This window comes from Manacus vitellinus, unplaced genomic scaffold (assembly GCF_001715985.3).
Source record: "Manacus vitellinus isolate BGI_N305 unplaced genomic scaffold, ASM171598v3 scaffold_32_pilon, whole genome shotgun sequence".
Classification (NCBI taxonomy): Eukaryota; Metazoa; Chordata; class Aves; order Passeriformes; family Pipridae; genus Manacus; species Manacus vitellinus.
The window spans coordinates 6300535-6325510 of record NW_021940460.1 but is presented as its reverse complement, the minus strand read 5'-3'; the positions used below and the strand labels follow the sequence as shown (position 1 = coordinate 6325510).

Below are 24976 nucleotides of genomic sequence, written 5' to 3'. Positions count from 1 at the left end.
GCGGCACCGCCATGTGCTCATCAAGGAATAGTGAGTGCGGCGGGGAGCCGCTGCTACCCCCCCCCTCCCTCCCAACCTCGGCCCCTCTTCGTCCCTCCGGTCACCTCCGGGCCTGGCGCGGGCGGCCGCGGGTGGGCGGCCCGGGCTGGCCCCCGCAGTGCGGCCGCGGGAGGGAAGGGAAGGAAGGGAGGAGGGAAGGGGAGCGCTGTGAGGGCCGCGGCGCCGGTGGGGGCGGCAGTGAAGGTCACGGCGGGGCGGGGGCCGCGGCTGCCGGCGGGCCCGGGTCCGCTCGGCCCCTCGGCGGCTCCGCGGGGCCCCCCCCCCCCCCGGAGCCCTTGGCCCCGCACCGGCGGTGGGCTGTGGGTTGTTCCCGGTGCCCCGGTGCCGAGGGCCTCGCACCGGTGGAGTGTCAGCCCCGGTGGTTTCCGTGGGGGGTCTGTGGGAGGCCGGGGCGTCTCGGCCCCTCTCTCTGCTCGTTGTAGCGGGGCCAGGTGCCGAGGCTGGGTTTGGTCCCCTCCCGCCTTTAGCTGTGGAGTCCCCAACGAGAAGCTCCTGGAATAAGGTAGCGCCAGAATATTTCGGGATGTTTGGAAACCGGCCCTTGGAGTTCTTTGCTGACCCTGAGGCTGCTGCGGTTGTTCTGCCCCGCGATGGGGTTGAAGGGGTGGAAGACAGGCGAGGGTGTGGAACTATTAGTCACAGTTGCTTTTCGCAGCCTTCGGTTCAGCAGCTTTGGGCTTGCTAACGTGGAATATGCTCTTGGAGCGGTGCACTTTGGCTGGGTGTCTTCAAGCTCTGCACACTGCTGCACGTAGTTCTTCCCTGAATTCTTAAGGTTAACTCAAGTGCATTCTTAAGTTGAGTGCATTCCATCATTTTAAACTCCTTTTGGCTGATGGAAGAGGCTTTCTGTTTATATTTTCCTCTCCCCTTTGTAGGATATATCAGTGATCCCAATGATAAATTAGGTTTTCAGGTCTTCTCTTAGACACATTTACCTACATGACTGTGCCCTCTTTATAGTAATTACTTTGCCAGATTATGGACCATGGGTTGGATTTAAATATTAAAACTATATTGAGAGTTGTACTGATCCTTGTACTGGTCTTTAAACTTGATTAACTTTTTTTCCCCCAGTCCTTAAACCCTTGCTATTTTTATCCAACAATAGGAGTGTAGAATTCAAGAGCAGCAGCAGGACTGCTCTTTGTAACACAGAGACATTGTTACCTTCTGTAGCCTTAAACTGGATAACAGACAGAAACCTGGGCTAAGTGCTTAGTTTCAGGTGCATGAAAATATAATTAACTCGTTCTATAACCTCTGTTTTGTTGATATTTTCCTATGAATTTACTACTTTCCCTCTTACAGCACCTTGGCTCGTTTTTTTCTATCTTTTTCATGCTTCTGCTCACAGCCACTTGCCCTGTACCACAGTAAAGCTCATTGCCAGGGAGCTGTGCTGTAAAGGTGGGATCATCTGTCCTTGGAATTTTCAGATTTCTGAGCATATGAACAGTTCATTTTGATGAGCATCACTTCCAAAAGTCGTTTTACTCTATTATTTACCTCAGCAAATCAACACGTCTACTGGTCTTTCACACTGCCTGTTTCAGAAACAAGATGTGAAGTGTAAACGTTAAGACTAGAGGTTAAAAAACCAGAATTCCTACATCTGTTTCTTTTTACAGGCTTCCATTTCTATTTTCAGAAGGGCCAACAAACCTTTTAAATGTTGTCATTAGTTACATTGCTCTGTTCCCTTTCTTCCCTTCACTGTGTCCTTAGTAAGACATATGTGGCTCTAAGGACAGTCAAGGTTGCTGCTGTGCTTTGAAATGAGCATCTATTTTTCACTTCTTGGGATTCCCAGCCGTCTCTAAGGGTTGCACATTCTGAGCTGTGTCATTGTATTGGTTCTGGTATGTATTTCCTTGATGTTGTATGTTGAAGTTGCCCATTTTACATCCTATTTGAGATGTTTGTTGATGAAATCTCCTGTTCCGGGAAGCAGTTGTTTAAGGCATATAGAAACCACTTGTTTTTGGTGTGAGCTGGCTATTTGAAGTACTTTGCTATGACTGTTTTGTTGTTATTTATATTAGTTCTGCTTGTCCAAACACTGCATACAGGTACCTTACAGCCCACCTAGTGTAGATGGTAAAAATATAAGTGGTCTGTAACTGCATGTCATCTGAACAGATTATTCTTCCATCTCTGTGACCCCTTGTCAACATTCTCCCTACTCAATCAGATGGGTTTTATTATCTGCTCCACAGGTATTTTAGGAGACATTACAGATATAGAGCAATATAACAAAAACCTGATGTCACATATTTTACTGTCAGTCAGTCTGTATCATCATTTTTGTGCAGATTCCTGTCCTGATGGTTATGCAGTGATGGCTTTAACTTTTCGTTTGATGTCCTATCAGACTTTCAGACTTACCTTTTATTTCTACCCATCCGTGCTGCAGATGAGCTGCATGGATTTTGTTCACTTGTTTGCATGTTTTTGGTTTCAGGGTTGGTAAATGCTGGTTGAAGCCTTGCTTGCTCTCCTTATTCTCCTTTAAGCTGCATCAGAAGAGCTTGAGGAGAATCAGAGTCTGGAGACTCACTTCCCTTTCCTGTGAAGTGATGATGATGGCACTGACCTTCTCTGCAGCTGTACTTCCCTTTGCTGCCATTTGAGACAGATTTTAATCTGAGAGGGATCTTAAATGTTTGTTCCTCACCATTTTCAGGCCAACCACATTGTATAATTTCTCATAAGTTGAGCGAGTTCTGTCTTAAACTTAGTAATTTTTGTTCCCGTTGCTGCTCCTGTGAAGCTTTTCCTCCAGATCCTCTTGAGAAGTCTTCCCTCCTCCTTCTTTATTACTTGACTACCTATAAGTGTTATTCACTCCTGCGTTCTTGGCTTGCTGAACAAATTGTAAACCATTGAACTTGTTTGTGTTTCTGTTTCTTTGTTGATGAACATTAGAGTCTAAGATAAATATTCAGATCTAGTGTCTTCCAGTTTCCTAAATGGAATTTCATTAGCCTACATCAATGTTTTTACACCAGGTTTTCTAAAGACAAATATTTGAACTCCATTCCAAAACCACTGTTTTTTCCCTTTTTCTTGATCTTTCACCTTTACATATCATCCTGTCCTTCTTTTCATTCTTACTGCAGTTTTATCCACGTAACTGACCTAATGTCATGAAAATCCATTTCCTTTTTTTTGTCCTCCCATATGTAAGGAACACCATACTGAATTGGACCAAAGATCCTCTTCCATCTTGCCTTTTAGCAGATATTTTCAGGAAACAATATATAATAGTGAGTACAACGATTGTTGTTCAGTGTATCCTACCAGTAAGTGGCATATGGATTTCCATGACTTGATCAAATCCCATTTAAAAATTGCTTACACTTCCATGTCTGGCAAGGAATCCCACGACTTCAGTAGACATGATGTAAAGAAGTACACTTGATTTGGTCTAAAATTTGTTGCTTACTGATTGCTCTGTTGTAAGACAGCCACTGTTCCTTCTCCATTCACTTTTTCACACCATTCATGATCTCTTGTGGTCTTTCATACCTGAACCCTTTAGCTGTTTTTGATCCCAAGCTGGAAAGGCCAGGTCTAACTGCTTTCTTCTCCCATGGAAGCTTTTTCCCATTTCCAATTATCTTTTTTCCCTTCCTTCACTTGTTTTTTTATCCTCCTTGAGATGAGGTGATCAGCACTATGTGCAATATTCAAGACATCGATACACGAGAGATTGTAATGACATAATTGTCTCTTTGTGTGTGTTTGTTGTGATGTTGGGTTTACTTTTGAACTGATGTTTCCAGATGCTTTTTCATAAAGACACAAGATATTTGTTGGCAATAGCCAATTTGGGGCTCAGTAACTCCATGTGTTTGGTGAAAACAAGTGCCTGTAGTGCATTATTCTGCTTTTATTGACACGGAACTTCATCTGCAGTTCTCAGTAGCTCTTTCTGCAGTACTTTGCAGCCAGCATAAAGCATTGCTGTCATAAGTAATCTTACATAATCTGTAAACTTTTGCCTCTCTTGCAGTTTGTTCTTGTGGTGTCTTGCTGGCAATATGTAAAAAAATAATTCAATTTTCACCAGTACTGCTTTTTAAAAATCAGTTTGCTAATAAAGAGGACTTTTTTTCCTGATCCCATTATGTCCTAGTTTCTTTGAGGCTAATTCCCAAAGAATTGGGAATTCTTCCACCCACAGTAGCTGTATCCATTTCACGTCTGTATCTTGCATTGGTTCCTTGTTCAGCATCAGAAGTTAAATACAAATCTAGTTTTTTTAGACAGATATTTTTAAATATTTTTAAAGGCCTCAACACATGTGCATTTTTGTCAGCTTTACATTCATTCTTTTTCAAAAAAACCTCAGTGTGATTTCTGGCAGTTTTTGCTCTGCTGTCCAGTCAGTCAATTCTAAGAAGCATTCAGGAAACCACCACGTGAAAAGAAGTGACTCACGTACAGAAGTGGCAGCACCTTCCTGTGCAGTGAGCTCTGAGAAAGCCTCCCCTCTGCTCTGTCTTCAGGGCTGTTTCCTGCTGCTTTGGGACATGTGAGCAAACAGTGCAGTGCCTTGTGGCTGTGGCAGAGCTCAGCAGAATTGCTGAGGCCCAGAGCAACCCTCTGCAGCAGCTTGATGAGAAATAAGATGTGACTGCTGAAAGGATGGATGAGAGGGAACACACGGCTGTGTTGGTGCTGCCTAGATTTGTAGGCCAGTGAGGTATCACAGGGGAGGGTCTGTTGAATTACAGAGTTTTAGGAGAGGGTTGCAATTATGCCCCATCTCGTGTTGGTTCTCTTTGAGGTTATTGTATAAATAGTCTTGGGATTAAAGAGTAAGAGCTAGGGATGGTAGCACTGGGTGGGTGCTGAAATACTGGGTGGAGGGTAGAGCTGTGCAGCCATTGCTGTGAGGAATGTGCTGTGTAAATTTTGGGATATTTGTTAACATTCTGTCTCTGTGTTCCCTTTCAGCCGCGTTATCCTGCCTGTGTCTGTGGAGGAGGTAAGCTCTTTTCTTCTTGCCTCCTTTCTTTAGGACTGTAAATAAACTTGTGATCAAAGCAGTTTGTATGAACAAAAACTGGAACATGCAAGAGAAGGATATAGCTGTCTTCAGGACCCCTGTGAGCTGTTAATTCATTCGCTATCATTTTGACCAAATTAAAGTCTGAGGGCACTGATCTCTTATACTTTCAGATATGCTGATTATAAATCTAGAGTTGACAGACTATTTTAAAGTGCAGTTTCCTTTTGATTAGTACTATTGTTCTTTACTTTTCTAACATGAAGAGGAAGCTTCAGTACAATTTTAAGTTACCCTTTGAACTGTGTGTTGCTGGAGCTCTTTGTTTTTAAACTTGTAGGCAAAGATCAAGAATTTCTCCTGATTTATGAGGCTGGTTTAGCAAAAAAAAAAGATTGTGTATATCTTTCCTAGGACTCTTTAAGACCTGTCCTCTCTAGCTCTTACAAACAGAAAACTTCCTTTTTGTTTAGGTAAAGCTCTAATTGAGAGAAGAAGTGTAGTTTATAATGGGTGTGGTGATTTTGATCACCAGACTGGCCATGGAGTAGCTGTGCAGAGTCAATGGCTGTTTCCCTGTTCTTTCCTCTGAGTTGCAGCTTGCCTTTCCTTCCTCCCTTCTGACTGAACACCACTCTTACAGACAATCTCACAATATAAATGTTTTGAACTTTTTAACCTTCATACTAGCAGAATCTACAGGACATCTGCAGTAGATTTCTTCTGGATGTATTTTTTTTTCTTGTGATCCTTGGCTGTAAGCCTTAGGATTGTGAGCTCTGATCAAGAGCTTGTTCTAACTCTTGAGGAGAGCTGTGATAACAGCACTCTTGTTCATTTTTCTTTCCTCTGAATATAGCAGCTACTGTGGCGTAGACAGTGGTGGGCTGGCTCATGGCAGCACTGTTTTAAGCATATCCCTTTTATAACTCTACTCTTTCGACAGAACACAGTTTAGGAGTTGGTGTGGTGCATTCCTGCAGCCATGGGGCTGGCTAGTAAAACAAAAGCAGTGTCTGAACTGAGTTTCTTGTTCCTGTGGATCAGTCTGCTATGACAGGCATCACATGCTGATGGAAAGTCTGGGCCTCTGATCAGAGAGTGATTTTAGATCTATGTTATAATGCCAGAAGTCTGTCTGTTGCCAGCTCCCTACCTGTAGCTTTTATGCTTTCTGCATTCATCTGTTTCAAGCAGTTTTAACAGAAGTCAGACTGAAGTGTTACAGTAGGAATGTTTGAGTCTTTTATTGTGCCTGAGTGCTATTTGTGTGGGGAAGTCCTTGTCAAAGGAAGGACTAACATGATAACCTTCACCAAGTAAGCAAAGGATGCAAACTTGCAGGTTAGACAAGGTAAATGGCAAGGTACTCAAGCCCAGTGGACAGAAGACCTCAGCCTGAATAACAGGAACCTGCCTGGTAGTGATATGGCTCCTTGGTATCAAGCTGTGTAAAAAGAATATGCAGGTCAGTATAGAAATTGTTTCTTTGAGGGGGTTAGATTGGATGGAACCCAACCCAGGGTTTTTCTGAGTTCTCTGATACCAGGATTAGCCTTCATCCAGTTAAAGCGAGTCCCTGGCCGTGCTCTTTTCCCTCTGTGGCTGTTCAGTGCCAGGCACGTTTGAGCCTTGTGTGTGGGCTGCCTGGGTGGGGCATTGAGCTTCTGGGCTGTAAGTGAATCTGTTGCTCTCGAGCAACCTCCTTTTCTGAGGGTGCCCCGGGGTTATCTGTTTTCAGGAGGTGTGTTCCTCTACCCTGGGTCCAGTGCTTGGATTGCAAATAGATCCCCAACTTGACCAAACTTAATTTCTCCTGAAATCTGTGTAGCGTCACCATGTCCCTGAGGGATGCCTCATTTCAAGGTCTGGTGTTTTTCCCATGATAGACCAGACTTCAGGAGCCAATTCCATGAGTGGAAAGAGTTCTAAAGTTCACTTACCTTTGCATATGCACTTGGGTGACCTGACAGTGTTAAAGGTGTGCTTAAGAAGAAAGGTTATTTCCAGTGTTGACTCAGAGGATGACTACTGCTCTACTTATTGCTTCACTCCCTTCCTGTGTGGAAAGATGCTGACACATCTGTGCATCACTTGGTCACCACACTTATGTCTGTACTACAAACCAGCTGTTAAAACTTCATTGCTTTCAAGGATTTCCTTGTGTACAAAACTCTTAAATAGGGCTCTGGAGGCTTGTTATGGCTCTTGACTGTGTGGCTGTTCATTAAGCATTTCTGGCTAGCAAGAGGACTTCTGATTTCACTTCAATATGGGCCATTTTTGCTCCAAAGACATAAGAGTTCACACCTTCTGCATGCAGATTGTTGACAAAAGTCTGATGCCAATGTGTAAAATAGGGAATGAAATTAGTTGTAACTTTGGGGCATCATCAAAGGGTTGACAGAGCCTTCAGTGTGGTTCTGTGATATGCTGAGGATTCTGTGTTCAGTCTCCTCACCCCTGGCAAGTGGAGCTTAACCAATAGTACGGAATTCAAGGGAAAACTAGTGATTAGGAGGGCACTGAGGAGATCAAAGCTGACTAGTTAGCCAAATAACTGCTAAGATGGGAATAAAATAGGGGAAGAGAAGCCCTGGTGATGACTAAAACTTGAAGGCTGGGATGTAGGAGTTAGACTGTAGCAGACTGTCTTCTACAAGGAAACTCTGCCAAAATGTGGTCTGCTCAAGTGCGGGCTGCAAGCTGCATTCCCGTGTTTTATACATTGTCCCACTTCAGGGACCAAAAGGAAAACACCTGTTGTATCTTGGGTGCCAACCTTTGCTCTCACACTCTGACCAACGTTGTGTTGTGTGGTGCCAACTTTGGGAGCGTGGACTTGAGCGGCTGTGTGGGTGTCGTGCCAGCTGCCACCGAAATTCTGGTATGGATTAGAGCTGTGTGTACACATTCTGTGCTGCCTCTTTGTTCCTTTCACATGGGAAGGAGCTTGCCAAACGCAGAGGAATCTTATTTATTAATTGTGTTCAAAGCTGCTTTGGGGAAAACAACTGTTCTTGGAGATGGCTGTGTTGAAATCAGGCCTTCTAAAAGAGTTTTGGTGTAATGAAGATATCCTGTCAGCTATATAAGAGGTGTTGTGACACAGATCAAGAGGGATGATTTCTTGCAGAAGAGGAGAAGGTTATTTTGGAGCTCTCAGATCTGCAAGGATGGGTCTATCTAGAGTTGTCTGGAGTCCAGATTCATGGAGCCAGGATCTGTTTCTCTGTTAACCTTTGCAGGCAGATGCTGTGGGATTTGTTCATTGGGACAGTTTTATTTGGGCTTTTTTATCAATACGATTAAAGGCTCAGAAATAACAGGGAAGTTTAAATGGTGAAGATGTTAAACCAAAGGGTTTATCCTCTTAGTGTGTGAACTTTGACCCACATATTTGAAAGGGAGAAGGAATGAATAAGAGATTGTTACTAAGAGGAATTAGTTTGTACCCCTGGAGACCTGTCCTGGGACCTGCTGCAAACCAGTCACAGCCATTCCATCCTTCCCTCTAATACTGTATTTATCAAACTCATCACAAACTCTTCACTATGAATGTGTGACTCTAACCGTGCTAAAGTAACTTTGCTTCTAAGGTTTCACAACTCTTCATGTTTTGCTCTTCTGGAGGGAGGTGAATATTCTTTTCTGTATGGATCATATGTAGGGAGTCATAAGGAAAGCAATGTGGTGTGTGAAATGTCAGAAGTCAGGACCTTGTATTGCAGCCCAGAATCCAGACTGAAACCCAACCTGCTGTGCCAGTGCAGGAACTGTCCAGCCAAGCAAGGGCTGCTCATATAACCTGGGCCAGCACCTTCTGGAGAGATCCAGCAAAGCTGCTCTTCCAGTAGGAATAAATGTTTCCATGGTCTTTGTTAGCCCCAGATGGTACAAAACACCAAAGAGCTCGGGAGCTGTTGTTATTTTGGATACTCCGACAACAAAATTTAACAACTGTAGAAATCTTCCGTCGTTGCTGAAGATGTACCAGCCCAGTGGAGTATTTCTGGGTTGTATTCCACTTTTCCAGGCTGGGTTTCAGTGTGCTAAGTGTTATTCCTGACTCTGGTGCAGAGCTCTGTGCTGCAGAAGACGGCCTAGACAGTGTTCCATTGCTTTGTAGTTATGTTTTGGAGGTTTTTTTGATTTTGGTTGGGGTTTTTTAAGTCATTGCACTTCTGATGCCAAACACTTTGTGGATTACCCTTTCAGATTGCCTCTCTGTTCTGTTGCCTTTGGCAACAGTTGCTGTTTTGCTTGCTTAAGAGTTCTGAAGACTTAACTCTTTTAAGTTAGAACACTTCCTTTTGACTTAGTGCTGTAACTTCTTCATCCTCAAACTTTGCTCATCTAACTCTGCCTCAGAGAGACCTGAGTGAATTTTCTTCATTTGATCATGTTTCTTTTGAGCTCTGCATCCCCTTTTGTAACTACTAGAGGCAAGAGTGTATTAATCTTAACATCTTATGCAGAGAAGAATGTTCTCTTTTGTTCATGTTCTTGGTTTTTCTTCTGCTCTTCCCTGTGAAACATTTGTGCAAGTTGCCTCTTATGAAAGCAACTGCATAGTATCAAGTGGTTTGAGTGATTTCTGGCAAATAATGTGCCAAGTGAGTGTCAGTAAGAGACTGAAAAATAATCTTAGGATAAAAATTTTACTGCATGTTGTAATTCTGTGCTCTCCCTGTTAGTGGTTTAAACTTGTGGCTAAGAGGAAGTGTGATACAGAAAAAACCCACAAGCCAAAACAAGGATCATAGGAAAAATAATAGGGGGAACAGTGACAGCATTTTGTAAAAAAACTTTGTGTGAAGTTCCCCAGGACTCTTGTGGATGCAGTACTGTGTGCTTATTGATTCAGGACTGGCAGTGCTTTACTCTCCATTTGACTTGAACAACTGGGACACCTGTCCCAAAAAGAGTGAAAACAAAGGATTTTGCTACAGTATTCCTGAATTCATCTGTGTTTTCTTTAAATGTTATCCTGATGCTCCTTTAATCTTTTCTGCTTTCTCCTGATTTTGTGTTGGTTTGGAGCTTGAGATTTAAGAGTTAAAGGTAACTATTTTGTTGGCAGTGCTTTCCTCCTAACTACCACTCAAGTTTTCTGTATCAAATGAGATTAAATGAGCTTCTTATCTAGCTGTACAAGTGAGTGTCCTTTTCTCTGCCCTTTCCCCAGGTAATGAATTTGTCCTTGGCATCATCTGGTGAAGTTATTACTTCTGCTAAATTATAGCTGTCATAATACTGTGTCTTTAACTTCCTCAGTATCAAGTGGGGCAGCTGTATTCTGTGGCAGAAGCCAGTAAAAATGAAACTGGAGGAGGTGAAGGAGTGGAGGTCCTGGTGAACGAGCCCTACGAAAGAGATGGAGAGCGTGGGCAGTACACACACAAGATCTACCACTTACAGAGGTATGGGAAGCACTGTACTCCCAGAGCTGGGCAAGAGGAACTGGAAGAAGCTGCAATAGGGTTGCACCAACTGTAAATCACAGATTATGTAAAGGCTGAAAGACAAGCAGGAGTGTAACAGCAACTGGCAGTGAGCATTACTGGTACACCTACCCACCCCTGTAAACGTGGCTGTTGTCCCTAGAAAATTTGGCTTTGAGCTTTTCAAAGCAAGTCTGATCCTGTTACCCCATGTTTTCATACTTGAATTTGGCTAAAGAGCAAAATACCTCCTAGATTTCAACCTGCTTTCAGCCTCTGATATTTTTTTTCTCCTTTTTTATATCCTTTATTATGTAAAGAAGGTTTGTATTAACATGTCCAGTTTGGCATCTCTAGAAAACATTGTACTGGGGGTGGGGAGAACTCTACAAATTCCACCAATGTGCCCAAGTGCATATTTCTAGCATTTGCATTCCAGGTGATGTCCTGCCTGTCTCACAGTGTCTGGGCCAGAGCTCTCATTACATGAAGTCCTTATCAATGCCTTTCTTCCTATTTCCAAATTCTGCAGCAAGGTGCCAACATTTGTGAGAATGCTGGCCCCTGAAGGAGCTCTGAATATACATGAAAAAGCATGGAATGCCTACCCCTACTGCAGAACTGGTGAGTGCCTGAGGAAGGACTGTTGGATTCTGGCTTTTTGGTTTCTGAGGGTGGGGACGAGGGTAGGAGGGGATAAGGAAGGAAGCAACCAGCATGGAAGCTGTTTCAGCTCTTAAATCTTGGATTTCTGTTCTCTACCACCTTTCTGTGGTCAGGAAAAGCAAAATATGAGGACTTAAAAGAAGTGCCCTTGTCTGTTGTGCTGCTGCTGAGTGACAGGGGAAAAGAACAGACTGAGGAACATATCAGTCCTACTAAGGGAACAGATGTGTAACACTAATGGAATAAATATGAGGGATGATTTTATGTACTCAAGTGCAGGTGTAGCCAGGTGGGAAAAACAGTGGAAGATGCAAGAGGGGAACAGGGCAGATCTCAGTTGGCTCTTGCTTAGTGCAGTTTGAAGGGAGCAGGTGTTATGGGATGGTGTTTGCTCAGTTGCAGGATCTGAAGTTGGTGAAGGCTGAGCAGGTAATGCTACAGTTGCTTGACACAGTTGTCCAAATCTCATCCAACAAGCATGAAGTGAATCCATGTGTAAGGCAGGGGTGAGGCTCTGGAAGCTTAATAAAGTGGTGAAATAACATCAAACTCATTTTCTACAGGAATGTTTAGTATTTTACTGAAGTTACCAGCCACAGTGTTTAACCACTACTGTTTTTCTGATCTTTGCTGCTGTAGGAACTGAAAATTTGACTTTGCCTCCAAACTTCTGTAGTGCTTTTGGCTGCTTTATGCTGTTTGTATCTTTGAAGGATTAATTTTCTGCTAGTTGGTAGTGGTACAGTTGCTATGGGAACTAGAAACCTAAAAATTCCAACTGTACTTGAAACTCAATATAGAAAAAAATATTTTTCGACAGTTTACTTAAGAGAATTTTAAATGAAGTGTTTTAAAAGAAGGAAAAAGCTTTGCAGTGGGACAGGATGGTGTTACTTCAGTATGTGAACTTACATGTAGCAGTCTTGTGGAATGCATATTTCAAATACAAAATTCAGATACTGTGAGCAACTACACGATACATTTTTAATGTGTCACATAATTCAAGATGCGGAAACAAAGTTATTTGCAACCTTTCTAATTTTTACACAGTTTTCTTGCTGCATATTACTTAAATGCTCTAGTAAATGTCTAGCTTCTTTCCATGTTAAGCACACTGAACTGATTTAAATGTCTGCTTTATCCTCCTCCTCCTCTTTTCCTTCTCCACCAATTTCTGAAACAAAGGTGTGGAGTTACTTGTTTTTTCACTCCTACCTGCTTATCCTTCAGTTACCCACTGCTAAAATTCTACTTAAGTAAAAATAAAAAGAAAAAAGCGATGCTAAAATCAAGTACGAGACTTTCCAACACAGTCAAAGAAATTTCAGATTTTGATATGCTAGAAATGATAACAAAGCCCCAAAAAATCCTCAACTGTAATAAACAGCAATATAATATGAGATAGAAAGGGCTTTGTTGTGGGGGTTGGAGCAGAAGGCAGTTTTGATGCGGAGGCTGATAAATCTGTTTAGAGAATCTGCCAGCCTGACATGAATCAAGAAAAGCTCAGAAAAGTTGCTGAAACCCTCCCTTGCTGGTATTGGGCAGGAGGGAAGAACCCATGGATGTGCTGTAGGATTCCTTGTGCTTTACCATTTTCCTTTGGGATGCTCTCAGGTGTTCTGGTAGTACGTGAGAAGCCCTTGGATGGCTTCATGTGAGTCTTTGGGCAGCACAAAATGCCTTTCTGACTTACAGTGAGTGGCAGGGCTTTCATCCCTCTCACCAGTCTGGAATTTAAGGGCCAGGGACACAGTAAGAGCTAAGCCTGGTTTGAGTGTAGGAGTTCCTGGTGTTTGTGCCTGTGTCCTCCCGGATCAAGGGGGTGTCAGTGTGCTGCTCCCTGAGGCACTGCTTGCTTGCACATCAGCTATTACACAGAGCCTTCTAAACTGGAAAAAAAGCAGCACTTTTAGTTAATTGTGCCTCATGGTATTTTGTTTTTATTATATAAGATCATCCTTCTTACATTTCCCAATATCTCCCCGAAAAGCTCAATTATTACTTTAATATGCATATTATGTGCCATTATCAAAGCAGTCCTGCAGATTGAGGGGATTTAAATGCCTAGTTTATAACTTCCTGCAATTCTGCACACTTGTTTGTGCTGTAATATGTTGGTTTTATATACTTTGAGTGGAAGCCTTGCTTAGCTCCTTTGAGAGTATGAGCAGTAAATGAGATCGTTGTTGTGTGCGTTCACAACTTCTACAGTAAAAAGTGATAAGGATTGTCTGATAGTTATACCTGTGGGCTTGTGCCAAGGAGAACAGTGTTCTTGGGTCTTTTCTGCAGTCTGATGTAATGTTGCTTAAATGTTTTTAGAAAAGCAATTTGATGTGTGCTCCACTCTTCTGAGTATAAATGTGGCCTGTGGCCAAATGTCGAGAAAGTGAGAAGTTACAAGTTCAGCTGAAATGTGTAGGAGCTGTTGCTGTAACACCTCAAGAGCAAGTCCTAATTTGTAACAAGCTGAGCATCTAAGTTTCAATGGACATTTCTAAAGAGATTAATTTGTTTGCTTTACAAATGAGGAGTCTTCCCCACAGGGAAGAAATTAAGAAGGTGAAGGAACCTGTTTTAAAGCAGCTGCGTAGTCATGGTACGTAGTCACAGGAAGGTGGGAAGGCCCTGATTTATAATTATTGCTGGTTTATGCATTATTTTGTTGGCACTAGCAGGAAAAAAATCCTACTTCCTGCAGAAATAATGTTCTTTGAGATTAAGTTCAGCCTTTTAAGAATTAGCCTCAGCTCTGCTTCCTTGTTCTCTCCTTCCACCCCAACTTGTCAGTCTAAATAATTTGCCTTCTGTAAAATTGCTGTAAAAAGCAATTTTCAGACTGCTGGGGGGTTGGAACAATCCAAGACCCAGCAGTAGGTAATTAAGGAAGCTGGATGTGCATGGTGGGTGATTTGGGATGGTAACTGTCTACAGGATGTTGGGTTGGAAACTCACAAATTGCAGTCGTACCTTTAAAACCAAATTGCTCTTTAATAAAGCCCTCATGTTAAACTTCAGTACAGAACAGCAGAGTTCCACTCCAGCTTCAGACTTCCTTAGTCTTGAGTAGAATTGCTAACATGCCCTGATGGCTCAGGTGGAACAGATGCTGACTGTTACAGGATCTTTAATGGCTTTTCTGTGTTGAATAATTGAGCCTCCCTGTCCGGGGAGTTTGGTTACCATGAGCAGTAGAGATGCAGAGGGTCTGGTTACCCCGTGCAGGAACAGTGAGGTCTTCATTGCCCTGAAATCCAGCATGTGTTTGCTCCAGAACTATGGGGAGGTTTCTTATCTGCAAGCTGAGAAAGGATTGGTAAAATGCCGTCAGCTGAACATACTTATTCCATCTTCTCATCCAGCTGGCTGGAGTCCAGGGAGCACAAGTGGAAGTACATAATTAATTGCTGCTCCTCTGGGTTTCTCCAAGCCTGAGAATTTCCAGAGGAGAAGGAGGTGAACTTCACTGGTTTTTAACTACTTCCATGTTTTTTTAACTCAGTAGTATCTGCAGCCCCTTGGGAAGCTGAAGCTGCCCCTGTGTTGCTGATAGTTGGGAGGAGGGCAGTGGTTGCTGTACAGTCTTTTTTCACTAAAGTACTGTATCTCTTTCTTTTCATGTGTTGATTTCTTGGACCAGTTATTACAGTAAGTATTGCTTTTACTAATGATCTATGGAATAATGCCTGAAATGTTCTGGATATAAGAAGCTCTTTAGCTAAAGGCACTTCAGCTTTTATCACTGTAAGATCACATAGATTAACCCCCCTTCCCAACACTTTGTGACCAGGGACAGGGATGTGTCTGTGCTGCAGCAATGCTCAGCTTTACAAATGGGAATGTACCACTGCCTGGGGAAACTGAGGAAAAGGCACTTAGCCCATGCCAGGATGTCCTTTTTGAGTGATCTGTCTTCTGAATTTGATATTTCCTTTTTACATGCTGAGTGTTTCACTGGCTTGTGCTTTTGTTTCTGCTCCCTTGAGGGAGGATTGGGTTACCTTTGGAAGTCCTTTGCCACTCACAGTAATAGTGAGAAATGGAAAGTTTTTTGCTTACTTGGCAGAACTGTGCTTCTTGTCCCTCCCCTTTCCAGTGTCAAAAGCTCTCAACACATCAGTTTAATATTGTTATTAATTTGAAGAATTGCATCAAAATATGTCCTCAGTGCTAGATCTATAATCTCTTTGAAAAGACGGTTTCTGTCTAGTTAACTTATGTTATCCCTTCTAAACTATGAAAAGAGTGACAGATATTGTCCTTTAAAGAAAAAGATATTTGTAAACTCCAAATGTTTCACTGAAACAATGGAACTTATGTTTTTTCAGTGAACAGCTTGTGCTTTATTTGATCTTAGCAAAATTAATTGATCACTAATTCCTTAAAAGCAATGATGTGTTTACAGAGAATTCTGAAATTCCCTGAGACCCCAGTCAAATTATAATTCTTGGAGTTGACTCTCCTAATGCTTATCTAGCTAATAAGAAGACAAGTTACATATCCTGAGAATAACAAGAAGCTTTATTTTGATGACAGAATGAGTATATGAAGGATGACTTCCTGATCAAAATTGAAACCTGGCATAAATCAGATCTTGGAACACAAGAGAATGTAAGTACTTGTGTCATGTCATTTTACTCATCTCTTTAATGTCACAATGCTGCTTTCTGTGCTAGATGAGAGAATTGCTGCATGGAACTATCTATTCACTGTGTTCCTGGATTTGAAATGCTTATCTCACTAGCAAGGCAGAGCCTCCTTCCTTTGGCTTCTCACATATGTGAATAAAATTGGCCCCCAAACACTTGTTCTGTGTGAGCACCTTTGCTTCTTTAGCAGATCTCTCACTGTGTGTTTACCACAGTGTCCTCTCTGTGTGTGGAAGGGGAGCTCTGGGTGTCTGCATCTCCTGCTGGCTTTTTATGATCTTAGAATGGGAATGTTCTGTAGTTGAACCAGTTAAATTGGTCTTGTTCTTTCACTGCAGGTCCATAAACTGGAGCCAGAGGTATGGAAGAGTGTAGAAGCCATTTATATAGACATTGCTGATCGGAGTCAAGTACTTCCCAAGGTATGGTAGGTGGGTAAGAGCTCCCTGGTGTGGGAGGCCTTGTGCTAAAAGAGGGATAATGTACAACTTGTGTTCCCAGGAATGGTCACAGGTAGCAGGACAAGTGAAGGCATTCCTTAAAAGTTCCAGCAAGCTAGAGGAAGAGCTCTTTTAAAAGCTCTGTCAGCACTGTCTGTAAAATGTGTTGCCTTCTTACAGTGCATGTGACAGTGTAGTTCTACAGCACTGCAGCTGAGTGTTTGACTGGCAGGGAATGACACTGCCCTTTCCATACAGGATCTCTCTGAACCTGCCTCCTTTTTGAACCTGACCCATGACTTCACAAGTATATCTTGAAGTCATGTAGCTAATACTTTGTTCTAAGAATCACTACAGTTACTGTAAGAAAGTGAGGGATATTTCTGTGCTGGACCGGAAAAAAAACCCCAACTGCATGAAAATGGGATGTTGTTTGAGTTTCCCGACTTCAAAACAGTATTTGATACCATATTTGGTACCTGTTCTCAAACTTGGTCTTGGGTATTAAACCAGAATGGGTACTTATTTTAGCTTTTCTTTCCACTGAAGATGAATTGGTAGAACATAAATAGCATCTGAATGCTGCAAACTTATTTCCAGTGCAATAAGGACCATAACTGAAGCCTCTTTCTTTTTGATGGTGCTACGAGTTTGACTGTACTTGTCTTCTAGTGTGCAGCATGTGAGCATCACACTGATGCAGTGCTGTGAAAAATCCTGGATACCACAGCTCCAGAGAGTGTAGCTGTTTTCTGGAGCAGCAGTGTTTAGCTCCCAAAGAACAAGTGGTTACAGGAAACATATCCTGAGGGGTTACAGATCTTCTGATAGCCTTACAAAGGTCATATCAGTTTGATACCACTTCACAAAGGTCTAGGACCAGCACAGGGGGAAGAAATATGTTTCCTTTAAGAGTGCCTGACCTAGTGTTGAAGTCTCAAAACAGTAGCTCTTGAGAAGAGAAGTTAGAGGTTAGTTCTTTGCACAGAAAAATACATCCTTTGTGAGAGTGAGCAGCTGGGTGACAGTAGATAACTTGTGTTTAATCCTGTGGGTCTGTCCAATAGGATTACAAGGCAGAAGAAGATCCAGCAAAATTTAAGTCTGTCAAGACTGGACGTGGACCTCTGGGTCCCAACTGGAAGGTATGTATTGATGAGTTCAGGAGCTGTATCAGCTCTCATGACTGAGGTACAGATGCTGGGCCTTGGAGCCAAAGATATATCTGTAAAATGTTGGATCCACTTTTGTAGAAGGAAACAGGGAACTCAGCTGTGAATCCGTTCTGAAGTTAAAGGAATTTGGTACAAAGAATGAGTTCCAAGAAATCACCAGAGCTGTTGGTGTTCAGCCCAGGGGTGCACCCAAGAGAATTCAAGGATGAAATAGCTGAGTAATGACCAGCAGTATTTAACCTTTCACTGAAATCCTTGGAATGGGAAGACTCTACAAGTGCAAACATGATACTAGTCTTTAAAAGGGACCCTGAATGAGATCTGGGGAGCTATGGGTGTGCAAGTCTGATCTCTAGGAGGCAAACTTGGCAGAAGCTGAGGCTGATGTGATTCACTTGGGAAGACTGTATATGGCTCCTGTAAAAGGAAGTAGGAAACCTTATGGAGTTTTCTCTAGGGCTTAATAATTATGTGGGTGACTCATGATATAATCTATTTCCAAAATGTTTTAGATGAGGACACTTTGTCAAGAGACTTTTAAGGAAACCAAGTCGTGTCATAACAGTGAAAATACTGAAAGACATAATTTTAATTGAAGAAAAAATGGACAACAGAGGAGGGGAAGGAATAGTCCACTCTCAAAATTGCAGGGAAGGCAACCTGTGCAGAAACCCAAGGTCTATTTTCATCATGCTCTTCTATACCCTGAAAAAGGGATGAGAGAAGATGTGACAAAACTAGTCAGTCAAAGATAAACAAGGTGTAAGGATGCAAGAGGATTGCGAGGAATTGTGGAAAGACTTCATAGTTAGGACTGAAGGAGCTGCTTTCCTGGAGACACTTGGCCAGAGTCTTAATGTGAATATCTTTGTGTCTTTGCAGAAAGATCTGGGGAAACAGTCAGATTGTCCATACATGTGTGCTTACAAGCTGGTAACAGTCAAGTTCAAGTGGTGGGGCCTGCAAAATAAAGTTGAGAACTTTATACAGAAGGTGAGTTATTTCATGAAGAGAGTTGTTGAAATGGGGCGTTTCATCTTCTACCTGCTGTAGCACCTCAGAAGCTTCTAATATTGTGTCCTGCCTGGAGATAGTAACTTGAAATCCAGTCATATCACCTTAGGCAGTGTAGTCAGGGCCTCTGAAATCCTGCAATGAGTTAAATGTGGATTCAATTTGTTGTTAATCCAAGGGCAGGGCTGGCTGATTTTCTGTGAATTGGCTATTGAACCCTTTTGACTCCAGTGTATGAAGGTAAATTGGCTGTTTTGCAGTGTTTAATGGATCAGCCTGAGAATTGCAGTCACTTGGTAGTTGGTTTGTGAATGAAGAGATGATGCCATTTATACTAGAATTACTTTGCTTAGGGGCAAGACATTTTTTGGGGGGGATAGTTACAGCTTCAGCTATTTGATCCTGATCAGCTGAGGATCTTTCTGGCAAGTCCTAGCGCTGTAGTCATGTTTTCCTCTCCTAGTCTGCTGCTTGAAAAACAGGCAGAGGGTAGGAAACTTCATTAACTTAAAGCAAAATGGGTATCCTGAAAAGAGCTTTTTCTGTAGCAGAGTCCATAACCCATGAACTGCACCAGGATGCTGCACCTGGGAATCAGTGTGTGTGATTCTCCAGGCAATACCACGTGCATAAAACACCAGTGCCTTCAGATCACAGAGACTTCTCAGTGGTTAATATTGATAAACTACAGTGCTGCTTCTGCAAAAGCAATTCTCTGGTGATATAATCTAAGGAGAACTCCAAAGGGGAAGGACCATGGTGCTACAGGATTTCAAATACCTGTGTAACAAAAGGCCTGAACAAAGCAGTGTCTTCAATCCCTTTCTTCTTATGAGCATCTGCAGGTTTGGTTAAAAGTAGTCGAGCTGCTTTTGATAAGAGCAGGTTATCAGATATGAAACCATAATGGGTAAAACTGAAGTGTCCTTCCTTAATGAGGACTTTCCAAGAGGCATGTTATATCCCTGTCTAATATAATGCTTTTGTCTAGCTTATCTCCTATAAAATGGAAATAAATTGCTTCAAACCTGAAGCAGCTTGTGCACATTAGTTACCTCTGCACAAAGGTTTTCAGCTGTGGAAAACAAGTTTAGGCATTTTTTTTTAGGTCAGTGCAAAAGAAAAAAGCATTTCCTAACTTCCAGTTTTTAGCAAGTTTAAGGATTATTTTAAAAATACCTGTTTCTCCTGTTTTCCGCACCTTCAGACCAACTCTTTTGCTCTAAGTAAACCCAACTTGGAGCACTTTTTTCAGTCAGAACAATACTGTCAAGTCAAAGGAAATTACTAAAGCATTCACTAATTCTTTCAATGCAGTGTGCAGACTGCTGTCTAGGCTTGAGGGAAAAAAAAGGCGTTTTCTCTGGGGATTCAAGGCTCTAGATTAGATATTCTGTTAAAAGAATAAAAATTAGCTATCTCCAGTTTCCAATTGTGGCAGCTATATAGAAAGGTGGGCGAGAGAGCTGACTCTTCAGTGTACACATCTCTGAAAACTGTAACAATCCGGGTAGATCCATGGTAATTGCCCTGTGACTAAGCTCGTTTGTGTTTTATTCCTCCTCTTTTTGCAGCAAGAAAAGCGTCTCTTCACAAACTTCCATCGGCAGCTCTTTTGCTGGCTCGATAAGTGGGTTGATCTGACTATGGAGGACATTCGTAGGATGGAGGAGGAGACCAAGAGACAGCTGGATGAGGTCAGTGGAAAAGCAGGGCAGGTGTGGGTTGTGTGAGAAGATGCTTCTCTCCAGTACAGTAGAGAGGAAAGACTGGTGCACTGTCAGAGCAGAGTGTGTGCTGTCCTCCTGCTATCTGGGTCATGCTGTGTGTGGTTTGAATGGTTTTGCCATGACTCCATCGTGCTGGCATCTCCTTCTGATCATTATGGACTGCTGTTTGTTGTTGAGCCAGGAAATGTATTGAACCACAGGTAATGAGGGTCTGAGTGTCAGTGATTCATTTACTGCTTTAATATCTTCTGTTCGCTTTTACCCAAAGCTGAATGGTCAGTTTTGCCCTCCTTCATTGCCAAAAAACAGTTGAGTAAAAGGTTTTTTAGCTCTAAATACTATAAGCAGGTAGTGAGGGTATGTAACAGGATTCTTACTCTTAAGAAACACAAGTTTGGTAATAATGAGAACCTTGTTCTGTGATTTGTGTCCTGCACTGCACCCTTCTCTCCCTTCATGCCTCAGGATATTTCATTATAGTTTCAAGTACACTCTGCCCCTTGGATAATGGTTCCAAATCCTGTAGCCAACCTGCAGCTTAACCAGCAATGGTGCCTGCCTGTGCATTTCACAACCACTGGTTTGGGATGCTCAGGTATAATCAATGTCTTACATACAGGAGGTAGCTTAATGTGTTCCATCCTGATACATTTTGAGATAACATGTGTGTACTCAAATATTGTTTCCTCTTTCAGATGAGAGAAAAAGATCCAGTGAAAGGAATGTCGGCTGCAGATGACTAATATGACTCCTTCCTTGTGCACTGTAGGTATCAAGGGAGTTTGACAAACTCTGTATTGCTCTATTATTTAATTAAAAAAAACCAAAAAGTCTATGTAAGAAATGATCCTGTTTATAGCTTCTGACAGGCAAATCTGTGGTATTGATTGTTTTTATAGTGAACTCGTTTCACTGACAGGTTGATGAGTGAGTTTACTGTCTCGTTTCAGATCTATTCTGAAGAAATGTCTGAGTGAGAAGTGTAAGAAAAATGTGTTAGAACATTTTGTAGATTTTGCTGCAGTTCTTATTTCTGTAATGCATGTGTTACTTTCCATGACTTGAAGAGAAACTTTTGTGTCTCAAAAAAAAAAGAAGTTGGACCTGCAAATACTTAGATACAGTTGGCAATTGAACATTCCAAGAATATTAGCAAGGAATTTATTTTTTTGCATTGCTTGTTAGCAGTATTTACTAATGGGCCAAGGCCTGGAGCAACACTTCATGCTGCAGGAGAAGCAGCAATGACAGTTTTAATGCTTTTGACTTGTTCTCTTCCTATTCTGTTAAATTGTGTCATCAATTTGGGGCTTGGTTTTGGTGAATTTTTCTTAGACACTGTAGAAGAACGTGGTATAGTGTTAGAGAAGTAAGAAGGCAAGGAGAAAGAAGAGATTGTCCATTTATGTTGAGAAGTCCAGGTAACTAGCCTCAACTTTTCTAGGGCAGTAAAATACCATCCTAGTTATCCCTGGGAGGAATGGGGTGGGGCAGAACCACATCCTCCTGGAGCACTGACTGTTTACCTCTGCTCATCCTCTCTTAACTACTGGTTAGTTGGTGGTAGGTGGTGAGCAAGGTGAGGGAGTGCCTGAAGGGGTGTCTTCTGATAATTTCTGATGATTTTTTTAATGCAACTTCAATGTTTTTATTTCCTTCTTCGTTCACATTTACTCTGGGTTCGTGCTGCAATGTCATGATGCAGGGCTGTATTGCCATTGTCTGCCTGGTGACTCACATTTGCTCTCTGAAGGTTGTCTGACACTTCTCTTGGCACACTGCTCTTCCAGAGTTGTTCTAAAATGTTTCCCTGTTGTCTCTTTGTTTTAGTTTCAAGACAGTCATCAGGAAGGCCCAGGGAATCCACACTCTTGACTGACGGACCATCTCTGGATCAAGCCTTTCTCTATCCAATCGGCAGGCGATTTTAAACCTCCCATAGCTAATTCTAGATGCCCCTTAATATTGTGAGCAAATAGACCGTCTGGTACTAAGCACTCCAGTGTTAGCACGTGTATCCCAAGGAGGCAGCTCCTCGGAGACGTGTGACTTAGAGATCGCTGTATTTACAACTCCTCCCTCCTCTTTTTTTCATTGTGTTCAGACCAACTTCCATGTGGCCCTGTTTGATTTCCAAGTGACATTTTTAGCTAAAATAGTCTTGTGATGTGGTGACTTAGATTTTTTCTTTTTCTTTTTTTTTTTTTTAATTTTTTTTCCCATGTGGGATAAACTGCCACCTTTGTTTCTGCCCAGCCCTTCACCGTTCTTTGAATGTCTGTTTGGAGAGGGAAACTTGTCAGTATTTTAGAGTGCAAAATGATTCCACAAAATGCTCTGCTTTGGCTCTTGCTCCCAGGGGGAGATATTTAATGATGGGTAATCTGAATACATAATGAGTAGCAGCCAGAGAGAGTTCTTGGTCTGTGATGAGTTGTGATCCATGGCTCCTGCCTGGCATTACTTTGTTCTGTCTTAGCATCCATGGATTAAAGACTGCCCAGGAGCTGTGATCAGCATCCCCGTGCTGGGACCTTCAGCACTTCCCTGTTGAGTTTCAACTTAGGGGTCCATGGTCCCTTTGGCCCATGTAGCTCTGTTGTCCTCCAGCTGTGTGTCAGTCTTACAAAATCCTTCTTGACATATGTTGCAACTTCCTGGTTCTTTGTTTACCAAGATTTCCCATAACTTACAAAGCTGAAGTGACTGACTAATAATAATGTGATTCTCCCTGGACCAATTGGGATGTTGCAAAGGCTGGTGTACAAGTAAAGTCTTGGTGTCTGGCTACATCCAGATGCCTGGGGTGGTGGTTCTGCTCAGCAATAATATTCTTCCCATTGCAAGACTGACTAAAATATCTGCTTTTGTGCTATAAAAAAATAACTTACAAAAACCTGCAGTTATTTTCTAGGATATTTGTTGGTGATTATAAATCACAAAGGATACTGTTAATGTAAAGAGCTCTGTTTATTTAATGAACTCAAGTACTTACTGTAACTATCCTTATGTTGATAACAGCTTTAGACAATCAACTAAGCAGAACAAAGAAATGCTGCTTTCTTAAATATGAGAAATATGAGGAAAAAATCCTACTTCTTTGCTAATGCCCTAAGGCACAATATTTGATTTTTCTTTTTTTTCCCCCTAGTAGTAATAACTTTATTTTCCACTTCTGTATTTGGCAGCACTAACATGAAATACTGAAATGCCAAACAGTCGTGGGTGCACCACCACTTTTGAGGAGTCTTTTTAGCATTCTGTAATGCACCAACTCCTCCAGCCCTTCCTGCTCCTGCAAGCAGGAGATCCTGAAATGATCCCATGCCATGCTGAGCAAGGGCTGGGATCAGAACTGTTTGCAGAGTGAGGGAAGATAGGAATGCTCTGGAGGGAGAGGATGGCATTTGGTTTCTGGGAAGGGGGCAGTTTATCCCTTTATTTTTAGTTTGTTATTTTGCCTTACTCATGTCTAAGTGCAATAAGCTCTGAATTGTACCAGTAACTCTGGCAGGCTCTTCTCAGTGACCTCAGACGGTTCTGTGGGGTTGGGGTGGGGTTTGAGGGGTTTTTAGCAATCTCACCAGGCAGAAGTAAAACAAATTTATTGTAAAATAGGTAAAGAAATTAAATTTTAATCTGTGAGGCTATTTGGGACCAGGATGTTTCATGGCATGTTCTGTAGCTGTTCCAGAAGTTTTTTTAGGAGTGTAGGCCCCAGTTAGAGTTCTTTCAGTTTGAAGTATTTTTAACTGAGAATTTATGCACTGACTTCTGTTCGTGTTTGTTGGTTACGTTTTGAGGGATTCTTACACTTGAGGGCAACCTGAGAATACACACAGCACACTTGTTCTTTCAGTTTGTGTTATCCAAGAGGCTTTCCATCTGATGACACTAATCGCCGTGGAAGCAGATTGTAACATTCCACCGTGCAATCCTTTTTTGATCCTCTGATTTCAGAGTAAGAGCTTTTACACAAAGCTTTCCTGATTAGTGGAAAAACTTGGAGGCGGGGGGAGGAAAACTGCAGGAACTTCAGCCTGAATACCCCCCCCCCCCGCCTCCCTTGCCCTGTGTTTTCTTTCCTTCCAATTTGATCCGAAGTGGAAGCATCCCTCAGCCTTGGGATAGACAAATCCTGTAAAGACCCTTCAGTCTCGATGCTTGGTTCCTGCTAGTGAGCATAGCGAAGATCACGCAGCGTTCCCGTGCCGTATCTCTCATCAGCTTTGGCAAGAACCCCTCGACCTGTCGGCTCCCAGCGGGATTGGCCCTGGGACATTGGCCCATCCAGGGGCGATGGATGTGCCAGGACTGTTGCTCCCATCTGCTGTTGGTCCATCCAAGGTGGATGTATATGCTGGGACCCTTGCTCCATCCTCCACTGGTCTGTCCAGGGGTGATGGATGCACTGGGACCTTCACTCCCATCCAGAGTGGGTTTGGGGGTCTAGAGGCAGGTCCCTCACCCCAGCCTGGGTTAGACTGGTTTGCTGGTGGGGCTGCTCGCCCCCCACATCCCACACCCCTCTGGGTTCATCCCGCTGGGCCTCCCGCCACGTCCCGATGGGTTCATCGTGCTCTTTTCCTTTGGCAACACACTTTGTAGAAAGGGTTAGATTATCTCGTCGTTTCTTTAAATGTGAGTTTGTGCCTTTTTTGTCTCCTAAATCTTCCAATACAGGCATATTGGAAACGAAATCTAATAAAATACTAGACAGAGCCTCCCGCCTCCGCCTCCTTTGTTTTGGGGGTTTGGGGTTGGATTTTGGGGGGGGT

At 42.6% G+C, this 24976-nt stretch overlaps 1 protein-coding gene across 1 annotated transcript; it reads left to right on the top strand.

The window, feature by feature from the left end:
- The first annotated feature begins 11 nt into the window (after positions 1-11).
- Positions 12-24920, top strand: PITPNA (phosphatidylinositol transfer protein alpha). The gene is made up of 13 exons (XM_029961270.1): positions 12-434; positions 528-562; positions 5026-5056; positions 10355-10500; positions 11054-11145; positions 14831-14838; positions 15727-15801; positions 16178-16261; positions 17347-17424; positions 18337-18447; positions 20043-20165; positions 20894-20963; positions 22029-24920. Exons 1-12 carry the CDS (start codon positions 12-14, stop codon positions 20939-20941), a joined length of 1254 nt encoding a protein of 417 aa, XP_029817130.1. The 3' UTR covers positions 20942-20963; positions 22029-24920.
- Positions 24921-24976: the final 56 nt, after the last annotated feature.

What these genes read in the sequence shown, in the direction of transcription:
- PITPNA (XM_029961270.1), top strand. Translation starts at nt 12, where the DNA reads ATGTGCTCATCAAGGAATAGTGAGTGCGGCGGGGAGCCGCTGCTACCC. An exon ending in TGCCTGTGTCTGTGGAGGAG is followed by an intron (nt 5,057 to 10,354) that starts GTAAGCTCTTTT and finishes TAACTTCCTCAG; the next exon opens with TATCAAGTGGGGCAGCTGTA. An exon ending in CCAAGAGACAGCTGGATGAG is followed by an intron (nt 20,166 to 20,893) that starts GTCAGTGGAAAA and finishes TTCCTCTTTCAG; the next exon opens with ATGAGAGAAAAAGATCCAGT.